The 13,810-nt window shown below is 52.9% G+C and overlaps 1 protein-coding gene across 1 annotated transcript; it reads right to left on the bottom strand.

Moving 5' to 3' along the window:
* Window positions 1–8,013: 8,013 nt before the first annotated feature.
* Window positions 8,014–13,644, bottom strand: HEXIM2 (HEXIM P-TEFb complex subunit 2). Its single transcript, XM_070483926.1, is given in 4 exon segments — window positions 8,014–9,697; window positions 12,541–12,615; window positions 12,617–12,654; window positions 13,584–13,644. Coding segments are annotated over 4 exon segments (951 nt in total). The 3' UTR covers window positions 8,014–8,920.
* Between the last annotated feature and the right edge of the window lie 166 nt (window positions 13,645–13,810).

The following is a 13,810-nucleotide window of genomic DNA, read 5'->3' as shown; positions in this document are numbered from 1 at the left end:
CTCATAAACAAGAGTGAGTATTAAATAAGAAGCTATACATAAAAAGACCACAAGAGAGGGTAAACTCCATGCAGGCAGAGACTGCGTCCATCGAGCCCACTGATATCCCCAGTGCCTGGCACAGCATGGACACCTGGTGTTACGGATTGAATTGGACTTTCTACAAAAAAGATATGTTGAAGTCCTAACCCCAAAACCCTCAAAATATAACCTTATTTGGGAATAGGGCCTTTACACAGGTAATCAAGTTAAAATGAGGTTATTAGGGTGGGCTCTAATCCAATAGGACTAGTGTCCTTGTAGAAAGGGGAAATTTGGACACAGAGACAGACACACAGAAAGGGAAGTGAGGCTTCTATAAGCCAAGAAATGCCAAAGACTGCCAGCAAACCACAAAAAGCCAAGAAGAGGCAAAGAAGGCTCGTTCCCCTACAGGTTTCAGAGGGAGCACGGCCCTGCGCACACCTTGATTTCAGACTTCTAGTCTTTAGAACTGTGAGACAGTATGTTTCTGTTGTTCCAAGTCACCCGTTCGTGGGACTTTGTTATGGCACCCCCGGGAGACTAAGAGACCAGTAAATACCTATTGGATGAACAAATGGTGCTGTTGGTGCTCCCAGTGAGACACGCATCTCTTCACCAGCAGAGGAGGGTGTGTGTGTCCAGCAGACAAGGGGGAAGGTTCCTGTCCTGTTCTGAGGTGGGTGGGGAGGAGCAGTGGGCAGGAAAAGGCAGGATTTGAACCCGGTAGTCCCATGCCAGTTTGTGCTCTACACCGGAGAAGCCCAGCTGGCTCTAGAGAACTCTCCCTGCTCCAGCCTCCAGGTGGCCTCCTCCCTCCCTCTGCTCTGGGTGAGAGAGAAGAAACAGGGTGCAGGTGGGGGATCAAGAAGGCACTGAGAAGAGAAGCAAGGATAGTATTTGATTCTGAAACTGCCGGCAACTCACACTCAGCACTTGCTCACAGATGGATGCCAGCAACAGGAGGCCTGGGTCAACCCTCAATCTGGAGGCCCTCCTACCCAGATGGGGCAGAAGTTATCATCACACACACACACAGCGGTGGTTGTGCTGCTATAGCAATGAAGCAACAGCTCTTTGCTGGGCAGAATTTCAGAATCTGATTGCCAGGGGCCGCTCAGCATGTTATCTGGTCCCACCTCCTGCCTTTCCTCGTGAGCCTTGGCACATTCAGTGATGGAGGCTGGGAGTCTCCAGAGACAGTTTGCCCCCAGCTCATTGGTGGAAATTCCTGCTTCCTCTTTAACCTGAGCTCTGCCCATGCCCTCATCTGCCCTCCCAGACTCCCCTAACCCCCTGACTCCCTGTCTGGGGTCTGCACACTGGAGATCATGCCATCTTGGAGTCCTCCTGGGCACGTAGGCAAGAGAGAAGCACCCCACACGTGGGACCCCCGTCCATGGTGAGTTGAGCAGAGAGAATGTTTGGAGCTCTTAGAACTCTAGTCTCAGCCCTGGCTGCACAGGAGCACCCCCTGGGAGCCTTAAAATCTCCAACGCCCGGGCTGCATCCCGGAAGAATTAAATTAGAGTTTCTGTGGGTGGCACTGAGACACTGGAACTTTAAAACTTTTTCCCAGCTGATTTTGATGGGCAGTCAAGTTGAGAAGCAGTAATTTATTGGACAAAGGGGTTCTACAAGAAGAACGAACCTGGACTCCAGCTGGATAGAAAGCAGCAGGAAAGCAATCATATCAAAAGGCTTCTAGAAAAGAAGAATGGTGGTTGCTGGGGGCTAAGGGAAGCGGGGAATGGGGAGTTATTGTTTAATGGGTACAGAGTCTCAGTTTGGAAAGATGAGAAGAAAGAAGTTCTGGAGATGGATGGTGATGACGGTTGCACAACAATGGGAATGTACTTAATGCCACTGAACTGTACACTAAAAATGGTTAAAGAATACAAGAGTCACTGACTTAGAAAGATATTTAATCCAGCCTAAAGATAGGATACTGAATTAGGTAACGTCTAGACATCTCTTGCATGCTTCCTTCCAAGATACCTATGTCTATGTCTATATCCACATATCTATCTATATCTTTATATATAGATATAGAAAGATATGCTTTGGGGAGGGCATCTGGACAAGCTGCTTTTAAACGTACTCTAGAAAAATTAAAAATCTAAGAATATCCAGGAATTTTTAGTAGAATAAGGATAATAAGAGAATAGAGCTATCAGATAATAATGCATATTATGCAGCTATAATAATTTTTTTAATGTGATTGGTTTATCAATAAATGAGATAGAGAAGCAATGGAATAGAAAATTCAAATGCATATGCGAAGGGAGTTTATGATAAACATGGAATTTCAGATTGTGGTGAAAAGAATTTTTCAATAGTATTAGGACCACACTTGAGTAGCCATTTGGAGAAATTAAAAAAAGGCCTTTAGCATCTGGAGCCCAGGGGACAGGGAGGAGAGGCAGCCGAAGAGCCCTGCCCAGGGAGGCAGAAGCTGGAGTTGTTCAGGGGGATCCTGGGAGTGGGCTGAGTGCCGGGAGGGGCCATGCCTGTGGCTACAGACACAGCTGATGTGAATTACAAGCGAGGACAGTTGGACCAGCGACCCAGAGAAAAAAGATCCTCTTTTTCAAAGAGCCAGGAGGGAAATAGCTGAGGCTGGGACTGAGAAGGAAAGGAAGGGAGGTCTAGCCAGAAAGGACAGTGGGACTGAGGACCCAATGGTAAGAGAGGGAGCCTGCCAGCCCCGGCTTGGTTCCAGGCCCGACAGTGAGGGAGCCTGCAGCTTCCTGGTGCCTGGTCCTCACCCTGTGGTAAAGGCCTCTGAACAGCTGACTGTGGGTGTGGCCCTGAGGAGAACCCCAGGGAAGGAGCTGGAAGGAGTAAGAGCCAGGAGAGATTATGGGCCCAAGGAGACCCTCTCCCTTCTTCTCTGTGGAATGACAGGCTGTGGCAGAGGTAGGCTCTAGACACCCACGTGGCTCATAATGTCCTCCTAGTCTCCTTGGAAACTTCCTCTCAGAGCCACTGGGGAAGGATGGAGCAGGGGAGGGGGCCCATCCTGCTTGTCCTGAGGCAGGAGACAGCAGATGCCTTGAGGGCTGACCTGGGCCGTCCATCTTGGGTGGGATCCAGGGAAGATCTCTGGGGCAGGTGGTCTCTGGAATGTCCATGCCCACAGGCAGCCGGCACAAAATGGCCAACTGGGAGCCAGCTGCTCAGCCTGTCCCCTTGCCAGGCAAGGCCTGTGCGGTCCCCTCCCTTCCCTGGATCCACAAAGGCCTTTCTGTTTGGGGGCAGGGGTGGACGGTCAGTCATGCAGAAATGGGTGAACTGAGCCCCAGGTGAAGGCGGCAATAACACCTCCTTCTTTGGGGGAGAGAGGGGCCATGCTTCCCACTCCCCTTGGCCCTAAGGGCTCAGGGTCCCGGCAGCCCCTCTCAGCCCAGACAAAAGCTGTCATTCTAGGGAGGCCAGTAGAGAGGGCAAAGACGAAACCCTCTCCCAAAGATAAGGGAAGGAGGGTAGGAGGAGCCACCTTGGAATGCAGCCATTCACTTCAGCATTGTGCAACACCCGCAAGTAGTAAAATTTATGGCTGCTTCCATCTGAGAGCACCTCCCACACAGCTGGCACTTTGCTAAACCCTTAACTTACTTTATCTCTTTGAAGACAGGAGAGGACAGTGGTCAAGAGCTCAAATACAATCGGACAGAACCGGCTGTTCCTCCAGTGCAGCAGGAGTTGTGTGGCCTTGGGCAAGTTTCTCAACCTCTCTGAGCCAGTTTCCTCATCCCTTGAGTCTGGTCCCAAACCCCACAGTATTAATCACACTGTCCCCTGGGGCCATCTTCACAGCCAGGACCTGGCAGAGAGAAGCCAAGAGGACTAAGGCAGGACAGTCACAGACAGAAAAGCCCCCTGGCCACGGATGGGCCCTGGAGGGCAGGATCCTGAACTGGCTTGAAGTCTCCCACCCCCTTGAACAAAGGAGAGGAGGCCCCTGAGTTAGAAGCACAGCTGGGATGGATTATAGGGACTCCTGCTGCAGTGCTCCCTCCACAATAGGTCCTCAGGGAATCTGTGCTTTTCAGATACAGGCCCCAGGAGACCAGCCTTTCCCTCTTGGCTTTACCACCAGAATATCCAGAATAAGTAAATCCATAGAGACAGAAGGTGGATTGGTGGTTGCCTGAGCTGGAGAAAGGTGGGAATGGGGAGCAACTGCTTAATGGGAAGGGGGTTTCCTTTTGGGGTGATAATGTTGGAACTAGATAGAGGTGGCAGTTTCACACATTGTTAATGTGCTAAATGCCACTGAATTTTTCACTTTAAAATGGTTAATTTTCTGTTACATGAATTTCACCCCAATTTAAAATAAGGGTACCTGTAGTTAAGAGATTAAAGGGAGAAGAGTGGGTAAGTGCCAAGGGGGGTGGGAGGAGGAGGAGATGCTGAGGGAGGAGGGAGGAGGAGGGGATGAGGAAGGTGAAGGAGGGGCTGAGGGAGGAGGAGGAGGAGGGGATGTGGGAGGAGGAAGGGATAGGGAGGAGGGGATGGGGGAGGTGAAGGAGGGGCTGAAGGAGGAGGAGAAAAAGGAGGGGGGATGGGGGAGGTGAAGGAGGGGCTGAGGGAGGAGGAGAAAAAGGAGGAGGGATGGGGGAGGTGAAGGAGGGGCTGAGGGAGGAGGAGGAGGGTGCAGAAACAGGGAAGCTTGAGGTGAGCGGGAAAGGTTTGAGAGAGGGGTCTCCTGGGCTGCAGGGAGGGTGGCCTGGAGGCCTCAGCTGGTTGAGGAAGCAGAGTCTGATCCTGGGGACTCGGGAGCCACTGCACTTTGGAGGAAGGAGGGAGAACCAGGAGAGGGAGTGGCAGGCGCTTGCAGCCTCTGAGCTGTTTGCTTCCTCTCAGACTTTAGACTGGAAGCTGCTGGGGGTGGGGACAGGGACCTCATGTTTTTAGCTGTTTTTAATTTTCAGAGCAGAACGTCATCACACGTAGATGGTGCTTTAAAAACCCTGACACCAATGGACTGAAATTGAACATGTTAACTGGCAGGAAGATCACCCACCGCCCACACCAGGGAAGTGAGGAGAGCACTGGGCTGAGTGTGTGTGTGCCACCTCCAGGGGATGCCCAAGACTTCCCAGGGCTGGGAGGGCCTGCCCATCACCCCTTGCAGGGGAGTTGCGAGCCCCCAGAGGGCACTACCCAGAGGGGTCTGGGATGGGGGAAGGGACTGCACCATGGGCTCCTTTGTCAGACCCAGGAAGGAGAGTGGGGGCAGCAACAGGAAGTAGGGGGGCGAGGAGTTCCCTCCGGAATCTATCCCTCCACTTCCCTCCCCTCCTATGTGCACATGCTCAGTGTGCCCTCAAATTGGGTTGGCTGGGGGAGGGCACCGACTGGCACCCCCACTTAAAGGGCCAGTGCCATCCTTGCCTGCACCCAACAGGGGCAATGGGACCTGGCCACCCTCTCCCCTCATACTGAATTACTTCACTTCAGACCCTCTTCCCCACTTCCCGGCAGACTCCTTCAGACCCCTCTGCTCCTCTGCCCACCCACCACCTCTCATTCCCTGACCCCATTGCAGGCAGGGTCTGTCCACTGGACAGAGGAGTTTCCACCTGGGGTGGGGGAGTCCTTGATGGGGAAGGAAGGAGCATCCCAGGCCAGGGTAGACAGGGTAGGGGAAGCTTCAGCCATCACTCCTGTGAAATAGCTGCCCCTCTGGCCCAGGTGACCAAGAAGGGTGTGGAAAGCAAATGGGCATGAGGGAAGTGAAGCACTGAGCATTTGCTCTGGAAAGGCCTGAGGAGGAGAGGGGAGTGTGTCCAAGCCCATCTTCCCCAGCCGGGGGCGACGGTGGCTATAAACTGGAGCTTCTGTCACTGTGGTGGGGTGAGGAGAAGCCCAGGCCCCAGGACTAGGCAGCCAGAGATGGAACAGTGGGGAGGCAAAATGACCCCACCTTTGCCCACCAGCTGTAGCTGATGGAGCCAGCTCCCCCAGTACGGAGCCTCCAGACCCCCAGCTCCACCCAGGGTTCAGGGGCACTGGGGCCGGGAACCAGATGGGGGGTGACACTGACCCTTCTGCCCTGATCCTTCTCAGCCCTTCATGACACTTTCCCAGCACATACCCTTCTCCTTTGTTTTCTTCTTGTCCCCAACTGTCCCCCACCAGCCTTGGGAAAATTAACAGCCCTGGCCAAGAGCCCTTCAGCTATTTGTATGTGTCTGTGTGTGTTGGGGGTGGGGAGGGCCAGCTGGCAGCTTTCCTGTCTCCAGGCTCCTTAGCTCCTGGGCCAAGAAGGGCTGAACTCCTCACCTGTCCCCTCCCCTGTGAGCGGCTTGTGCCTATTCAGGGACTCAGCTGGCCCAAGCTGCCTCCAAGACACACCCCCTCCCCCTACACTCCAGTAGCCCCAGCCCTCTGGAATCTTCTCTCCCCTGCTAGTTACCCCTCCTAGTTACACACACACACACACACACACACACACACACACACACACACACACACGTGTCTCTGGGTAAACAACCTTCCTCCCGCAGGCTCCACGCTGAGGAATGCAGCAGCTGGGAGGCTGCTTGCACCAGCCCAGGGCCTCTGGGATCCTGGCTAGCACTCCACAGGGGAAGGCAGGACTCTGGCCAGCTTTCTTGGAATCCGGAAAGCCACTTCCTCTCTGAGCCTTGGGTTTCCCATCTGGAAAGTGGGGACCATCATTTCTCCAGCCCCTCCTGACAGAGCTGTCCAGGATCAAAGGGAAGGGGGCTAAAACCCTTGGCCAGGGTTTCAGGGTCAGACCCCCAGGAATGGAAGATTTTGCTCTCTTGAAATCCATCTCTTCCTAGAATCTATTCTTGCCTTGCTTCGTTGTAGAAGGCGCTGGCGAGGCCTGGGTGTGGCAGGGCAGAAATGAAAGCTGTCCTGGCAACACATGAGGTTTGTCAACATTTCCATCCCAGCAGCTCCCAGGCCTGAACCCTTCTCTTGCCCAATGTGGCCTGTCAAGATGAGCATTCCTAGATGGAAGCTAGGCTGGGCCGGCCAGGCCTCTGCCCCTCCCCGTACACGGTGGCAGAGCCAACACGAGCTCAGTGAGAGTGAGTTGACTAACTTCCCCTGCCACCACCACAGCCTAACGCTTAACACTCTGTGGCAAAGAAGGAGGCCAGGAGGGTGAGGGAAGAGAGACCCGTGTCTGAGGAAGGGCGGGTCTGAGTGTGAGTTCGAGCTCACTTCAGGGCCCAGTACTGCTGGCACGTTGGTGGTAACTGCATTATCTGGGCTGACTCGGCTCTCCATTCTGCACAGACAGGTCAGGGACTCACACACCTCAGAGGGAACTGTCCACACACGTGATTAGGCTAAGAGGAGCAAGATGCACAGATGCATGATGGGCACCAGGAAAGCCAGGCCACCAGCTCTGCTAGGGACCCATGTGCTGCCCTCTCTGCCTCTTGGGCTTATTTTCCACCAAGAGAAAACTTCCCTTGAGTGCTTACTTTTAAGTTCTCTTCCAGGAGGTAAGTAGGTAAAGGTGATCACAAACCCTGGCTGGGAGGTGCAGGGAGTGGGCGGGCTGTCAAGGACAAGGAGACACAAGGCACCCAGACCTGTCTAGCCTGACCCTCTAAACTGCAAGGAAGACAGGGAGATTACAGGGAGCCAGGGCACAAACCCTGAAGGAAGCCCTGGACTTGAGCCTTCTCCAAAAATCCCAGCCCTCTCTTCTCCAGGAAGCTCCCAGCTCCTCACAGCGATCTGGCATCTTAAGTCAAGTTGCAGCTGAACCTGCTGGCTCCTGACTGAGCCCCTCCCACCTCCCCCCTCCCCCCTCTACAAAACCTTCAGAGCAGTCTGACTGCTCCCAGACACTTGGTCCCCAATCCAGAGCCTGCTGTCCTCCCAGGCTTGGGGCAAGGGGAACCTGGGACCCTAGTCCCAAACCTCTCAGGGATGAAATGTGCTTGATTCTCAGAGCAACCCTAGTGAAATCAATCCTAGCCACTCCCATTTGATCTCATTAAAACCATTTAATTTCTTTGTGAAAAATAAGATGATATCAAAGAATAAATTGTGGTGGGCTGGCCCCGTGGCATACTGGTTAAATTCAGTGTGCTCTGCTCCAGCAGCCCAGGTTTGGTTCCTGGGCACAGACCTACGCCACTCATCAGCAGCCATGCTGTGGCAGTGACCCACATACAAAACAGAGGAAGACTGGCACAGATGTTAACTCAGGGTGAATCTTCCTTAGTGAAAAAAAAAAGGGGGGAGGGGGGCAGCCCCATGGCCAAGTGGTTAAGTTCGTGCGCTCTGCTACGGTGGCCCAGGGTTTCACCAGTTTGGATCCTGGGTGTGGACATGGCATCGCTTGACAAGCCATGCTGTGGCAAGTATCCCATGTATAAAGTAGAGGAAGATGGGCATGGATGTTAGTTCAGGGCCAGTCTTCCTCAGCAAAAAGAGGAGGATTGACAGCAGATGTTAGCTCAGGGCTAATCTTCCTTAAAAAAAAAGAATAGAGGGGTTGGCCTGATGGCTGAGTAGTTAAGTTTGTGCGCTCCACTTTGATGGACCAGGGTTTCACTGGTTCGAATCCTGGGCGCAGACATGGTACCGCTCATCAAGGCATCAAGGCATGCTGAGGTAGTGTCCCACGTACCACAACTAGAAGGACCCACAACTAAAATATATACAACTACGTACTGGGGGGCTTTGGGGAGAAAAAGGAAAAACAAAATATTTTTTAAAAAAAGAATAAATTGTGGAAACGACAAGGTGGAAGTCTGACCCTATTTTAGCTGTTCTCAGGGGGCACAAGGGTGCTGAGAGTGGTTTTCATCTGCCTCCTGCCTCCTTGAGACCCAGCTGGCCTGAGTGTGTATGAAACAGGACCTTCTCCCTGGGTCAACCTGGCTGGGGGGTACCCCTAGGTGCCCGGCTCTCCATTGTGGCGGCTGCCCTCTCGGTTCCACATCTCGTTCTCCTGCCGAAGCCGCTGGTTCTCCGTGCGGAGCCTCTCTACCTCAGCAGCCAGCTCCTCCACCTGGCGACAGGGCTGCCGGCTGATGCACCCTTGCAGCTGCTGCAGTCTCCTTGTCTCCTCCTCGGCCTGTGACAGCCGCCTCTCCAGATCCAAGTAGTCTTGCACCAGCTCCTGCTTGCTGAGGCCCTGGAGGCGCTCGGTGTGGTAGCGCTCGTAAGCCTCCGAGAAATCCCTCTGCTGGAACTCACCGTGAACTTGGCCCCCGTCGCTGTCCCCGCTGGAGCCTGGGTGGGAGGCCCCATGGGGCACATCCAGGTTGGGCTCCTCAGGGTCTCGGTCATTCATCAGGAACTGGGTGGTATTGTAGGGGGCCACGGGCTGGCCTTTGGCGAACATCTCCTCACGGACTCGGGAGGCTCTCTGGCCCTGCCTCTCATCCTGCTGTCGCTTCTCAGCCCAGCTCAGTTCCAGATAGGGCCGCCAGTGCCGCCTGCGCTTGGATGGCCGCCGTCGGTGCCTCTTCCGGCCCAGCACGGCCTCTCCCGAGCAGCTCCCTGGGCTCCGGGTCCAGGGACCCCTAGTTTTCCAGCCCAGGCCACCGCCAGTCCCAGGAGGATCTTCCTCCTCCAAGCGGCTTTCCATCTGGGGTGTCAGGGGCAGGGAACCACCAGGGTCATGAGGCTCAGGGGGGGTTGTGGGGCTCCCAGGGGCGCCAGAAGTCTAAGAGAGAGGACAATGGAGGACGGATCACAGACAGTCTGTCCCTGGTGGTGGAATCCTTCCCCATCCACCCAGCCTGAAGCTGACCTTCCCACACCCAGCTACCTTGGTCCCTCTCTAGCCCCATCTGTATGTTCATGGGCTTACCTGCTACTGTTTGCCCCCAACCCTCCCCACGCAAATTCAGGCTGAAAACAGGAATTTGGCCTGTGTATTTCACTCTGTAATTTCAATGCCTAGAACAGTAGTTAGCACAGAGTAGGCACTCACTAAATACTGTTTGAATGAACGAAGCAGAAGGAGGAAATGGGATGGAAAGTGCCTGCTGATGCATTTCTGGGATCAGAAGCCCAAGGAGCACTGCTCTTCCCTCTTCCTACAGCGCTTACCTTTCAGACAGAGCTGGCTTCTCGGGCAAGTGGCCTGTGCAGTCACACAGAGCCCCTGTTCATAAAGGCCCCATGCTCTGCTTAATGCTCTGCTGTTACTGTCTTGTACTTCTTAATAATTTCTGAATAAAGAGCCCTTTGCACTGAGCCCCACAAATTATGTAGCCAATCCTGCTTCCAGCTATGTCTATGGCTGACTCTTTTTCATCCTTTAGGGCTTAGTTCCAATGTCCCTTCTTCAAAGAGGCCCTCCCTGACCACCCAACCTAAAGTAGTCCCCTCATCTCCCCTTCCCAGTGCCTCCCTATCGCCTGACACAGTTAATGTCCCATGTGGCATTTAGCACGTTACCATTTACCATCTGTCTTCCTCCTGTAAGAATGTGTCTTGTCAGACTCATTACAGGAGACAAACTGGTGGTTACCAGAGATGGGAGGTGTTGTTGGGGGTGGGCAAAATAGGTGAAGGAGATTAAGAGGTACATACTTCTAGTTATAAAATAGGGGCCGGCCCGGGGCGCAGCGGTTAAGTGCGCATGTGCCGGTTTGGATCCCGGGTACGGACATGGCACCGCTTGGCACACCACGCTGTGGTAGGCGTCCCACATATAAAGTAGAGGAAGATGGGCACGGATGTTAGCTCAGGGCCAGTCTTTCTTGGCGAAAAGAGGAGGATTGGCAGCAGTTAGCTCAGGGCTCATCTTCCTCAAAAAAAAAAAATAAATAAAATAAAATAAAATAAAATAAATAAGTCACAGGGATGTAATGGATAGCATAGGGAATATAGTCCATAATATTGTAATAACTTTGTATGGTGACAGATGCTAACTAGACTTATTGTGGTGATCATTTTGTAATGTATATAAATATTGAATCACTACGATGTACATCTGAAACTAATAGGATATTGTACATCAATTATAATTCAATTTAAAAAAAAAGAATGTGCCTCATCTGTGCAGTTCACCACTGTGTCCCTACACATGGCCAAGGTAAGTGCTCAATGAATACATGTTAAATGACATAAACCCCTAAGAGAGGGGGATCCAAAAGATATTAGAACACGAGACTCTCCTTTCAGTCATTCTAGGGTGAAGAAGATGAGAGAATTCTAGAATATATCTAAGAGGTGGGAAGGATTCTGTCAAGACAGTGTGTGTTCAGGGCATCTGTTTATCTGTCGTGGTGAGGGTGGGCGTGTGGGGGACGGAGAATGAATTGCTTGAAGTTTGTGGTTTGGGGAATTCTAATAATAACCACTACCACTGGCATGTTGTTTTATAATGTACAACGCATGGTTCAGAGGCATCCAAGCATGGGTCCACACGTGCACAGAGTGTGTACCAGGTGACATGGCAGCCCTGGAAGAGTGGAGGGGTATTCTGTGCATTCTGGAGTCTCGGAAGTTCTCTTCGTAATTTGGGACGGGGAATGTTGGAGAGTGCGGGTGTGTGTGGTGTTTGTTGTCTTGTATTGTTACTTCACCCGCAGGGAGACCATCAATCAATCGACAGGCCTTGGCTCCACCAGTGTCTTTGGCCAAGTGAGACAGAGCTTCTGTCCCTGAGAAAAAGGCAAGGCTGCTGGGACTCTGAGGCAGGGTGGCTTGTGTGTGCGTGCACAATCATTCACCTGCTCCCAGCTCTCAGCAAACGTCCCCTAGTGATCTTTTCCTCCACCCAAGCCAGCCCTGCCCCTCAGCTCCACATGCTGCCTCCCTCCTGAAGGCCTCTCCCCCTACCACAGTTACCACTTTGCAGATAAGCTGTGTGATCTGGCGAGTCATTTGCCTTTTCTGAACCTTCTAGCCCTGACATGCCATGAACTCCAAATTAAATAAATCCAGAAAACACTGGAAGTGGCTAAGTAGGTGGGTCAGCGAGCTGAGTTCCTTCCTCACCTATAGGAGTTGTGGGCTAGGGGAGAAGAATGGGCTAGGTGGGAGCAATGAGAGAACACATGGGCCCAGAGGGTTTGGGCTCCTCTTTCCTGATGAGCAGGTGATGTTCTCTGAAGGCCTGATATAATCTGTCTCTCCCCTCTCTCCTGGGTGACATCCTACCACCCACCCCCATCCTAAATTATGAACCAATTGTTCAAACTCTTCTGCCTGCTTCCAACTTGATTCTCAGCCTGGACAAAACACAAGGCAGGGTTCTGTAGTCAGAGGACCTAAGTTTAAACCCTCGGTCTTTTGCTTGCTGGCTGCATGGTTCTAGGTATTTCAGCTCTCAGAACTCTAGCCTCTTCGAAATGGAAAAGTCATTCCTACCTTGAAACCATTTCATGAGATACCACAGATTTAGCATCTGACATGTTGCCCAGAGCACAGTAGAGACTCACTTAAAAGCACTGGTTTTTCCAAATCTGCCAACACATCTGAGACAAGAAGCCAGGATCCCAGTTGGCAGGTCCATGTCCAGGGCACCTGGGTGGTTGGGAGGGTGGGGCTTACCTTGGCCGCCTCCAGGGCTGCTGGTGACTCTGTATTACAGTTAGTCTGCTTCGGAGTAGCCACCTTCTTCTGAAAGTTCCAAATCTTTCAGCAGATGCCTTTAACTAGTGACACCTGCTTTAAATAACAGAAAGTGAAGTCCTGAAGTAGAATTTTCAGGAAGACTCTGGCTGCCCCGGTATTGTTTACCAAGGCAGTGGCAGCCATTTTGTAGCAAGACCTTCATTTTCATATGAAGCCTCTGATGGCCGCCTCCACACCCTGGTTTTCACACCTCAAGCCAGCAAGGGGCCAAATGGGAATTAAGGGGCTATCTTCCCAGATTTGTTCCTCAGGCCCCAGGCCAGAGCTTACATCCTATACTGTTCTTCTGGAAGTCACTGAGGCCAGGCTGGCAGCTAGGAAAGTAGGCCTAAGCTTTGTTCCCCCCAACAACCAGGAGACTGCCTGCCCGGAGAGGCGAATATACAGCGATGACCGGGAAAGGCTGGGAGTGGAGTGGGTCAGTGGTTCCAATGAGAAAATACTAGCAGGCTCAGAAGGCGTCCTTTCCCCACTGCCTCCGGAGGCCCCAACCTGGACTGCAGTCTCCCCTCTCCCCTCCCCCTTCCCCCCTCCTCCTTCCCCCCTCTCCAAGGCTGGGCTCAAATCAATGCCTCAACAAACACGGCTGGGGCCTGGGCCGAGCCTGGGGCTGAGGTCTTTCCATCCGCAGTGCCTGGCCTGCCTCCCTCCTTCCTCTCAGGACGGGAAACAGAAAAGGGGAAGGAGAAGTCTTTGCACTACAAGCAGCTGGGAAGGAAACCCAACTGGGATAAAGGATGGATTCCTTGGAAACGGGGAAATGGTCCGGGAAGGAGATTTTGCAAAGGCGGAACTGACCTATTTGCTGTCAGGGGCTATGCACACGACTACATCTATGTGTCTTTCTGTACAACCGCCTGTCTGTGCAATTCCCAGCGCCTCAGCCCTAACTCTCGCTGCAGTTACAGCAGCTCTCTGGTCAAGCTGCTCAGGCACTAGGGTTGGGGGGAGGGGACAACCTGGCAGCGCGATGCCTGCTGGGGATTGTAGTTCTTCTAGCTTGGGCAGGCGGATCAACATCCTGTCACGTCAACAGCCACACCGAGAACTCCAAGACCCATCCATCCTTGCGCGAGCGGCGTCCCGCGCTCACCGATACCTCCTTTGATTGGCCAACTCGTCTGCCAATATTCCCCCTTTCGTCAACGATTAGCTGTGCGGAAGGACAACGAGATCCGCCTTTCCA

The sequence above is a fragment of the Equus asinus genome, chromosome 13, assembly GCF_041296235.1.
Source record: "Equus asinus isolate D_3611 breed Donkey chromosome 13, EquAss-T2T_v2, whole genome shotgun sequence".
In the NCBI taxonomy this organism is placed as follows: Eukaryota; Metazoa; Chordata; class Mammalia; order Perissodactyla; family Equidae; genus Equus; species Equus asinus.
The sequence above is the reverse complement of the archived record's forward strand: the minus strand, read 5'-3'. Positions and strand labels throughout refer to the sequence as shown.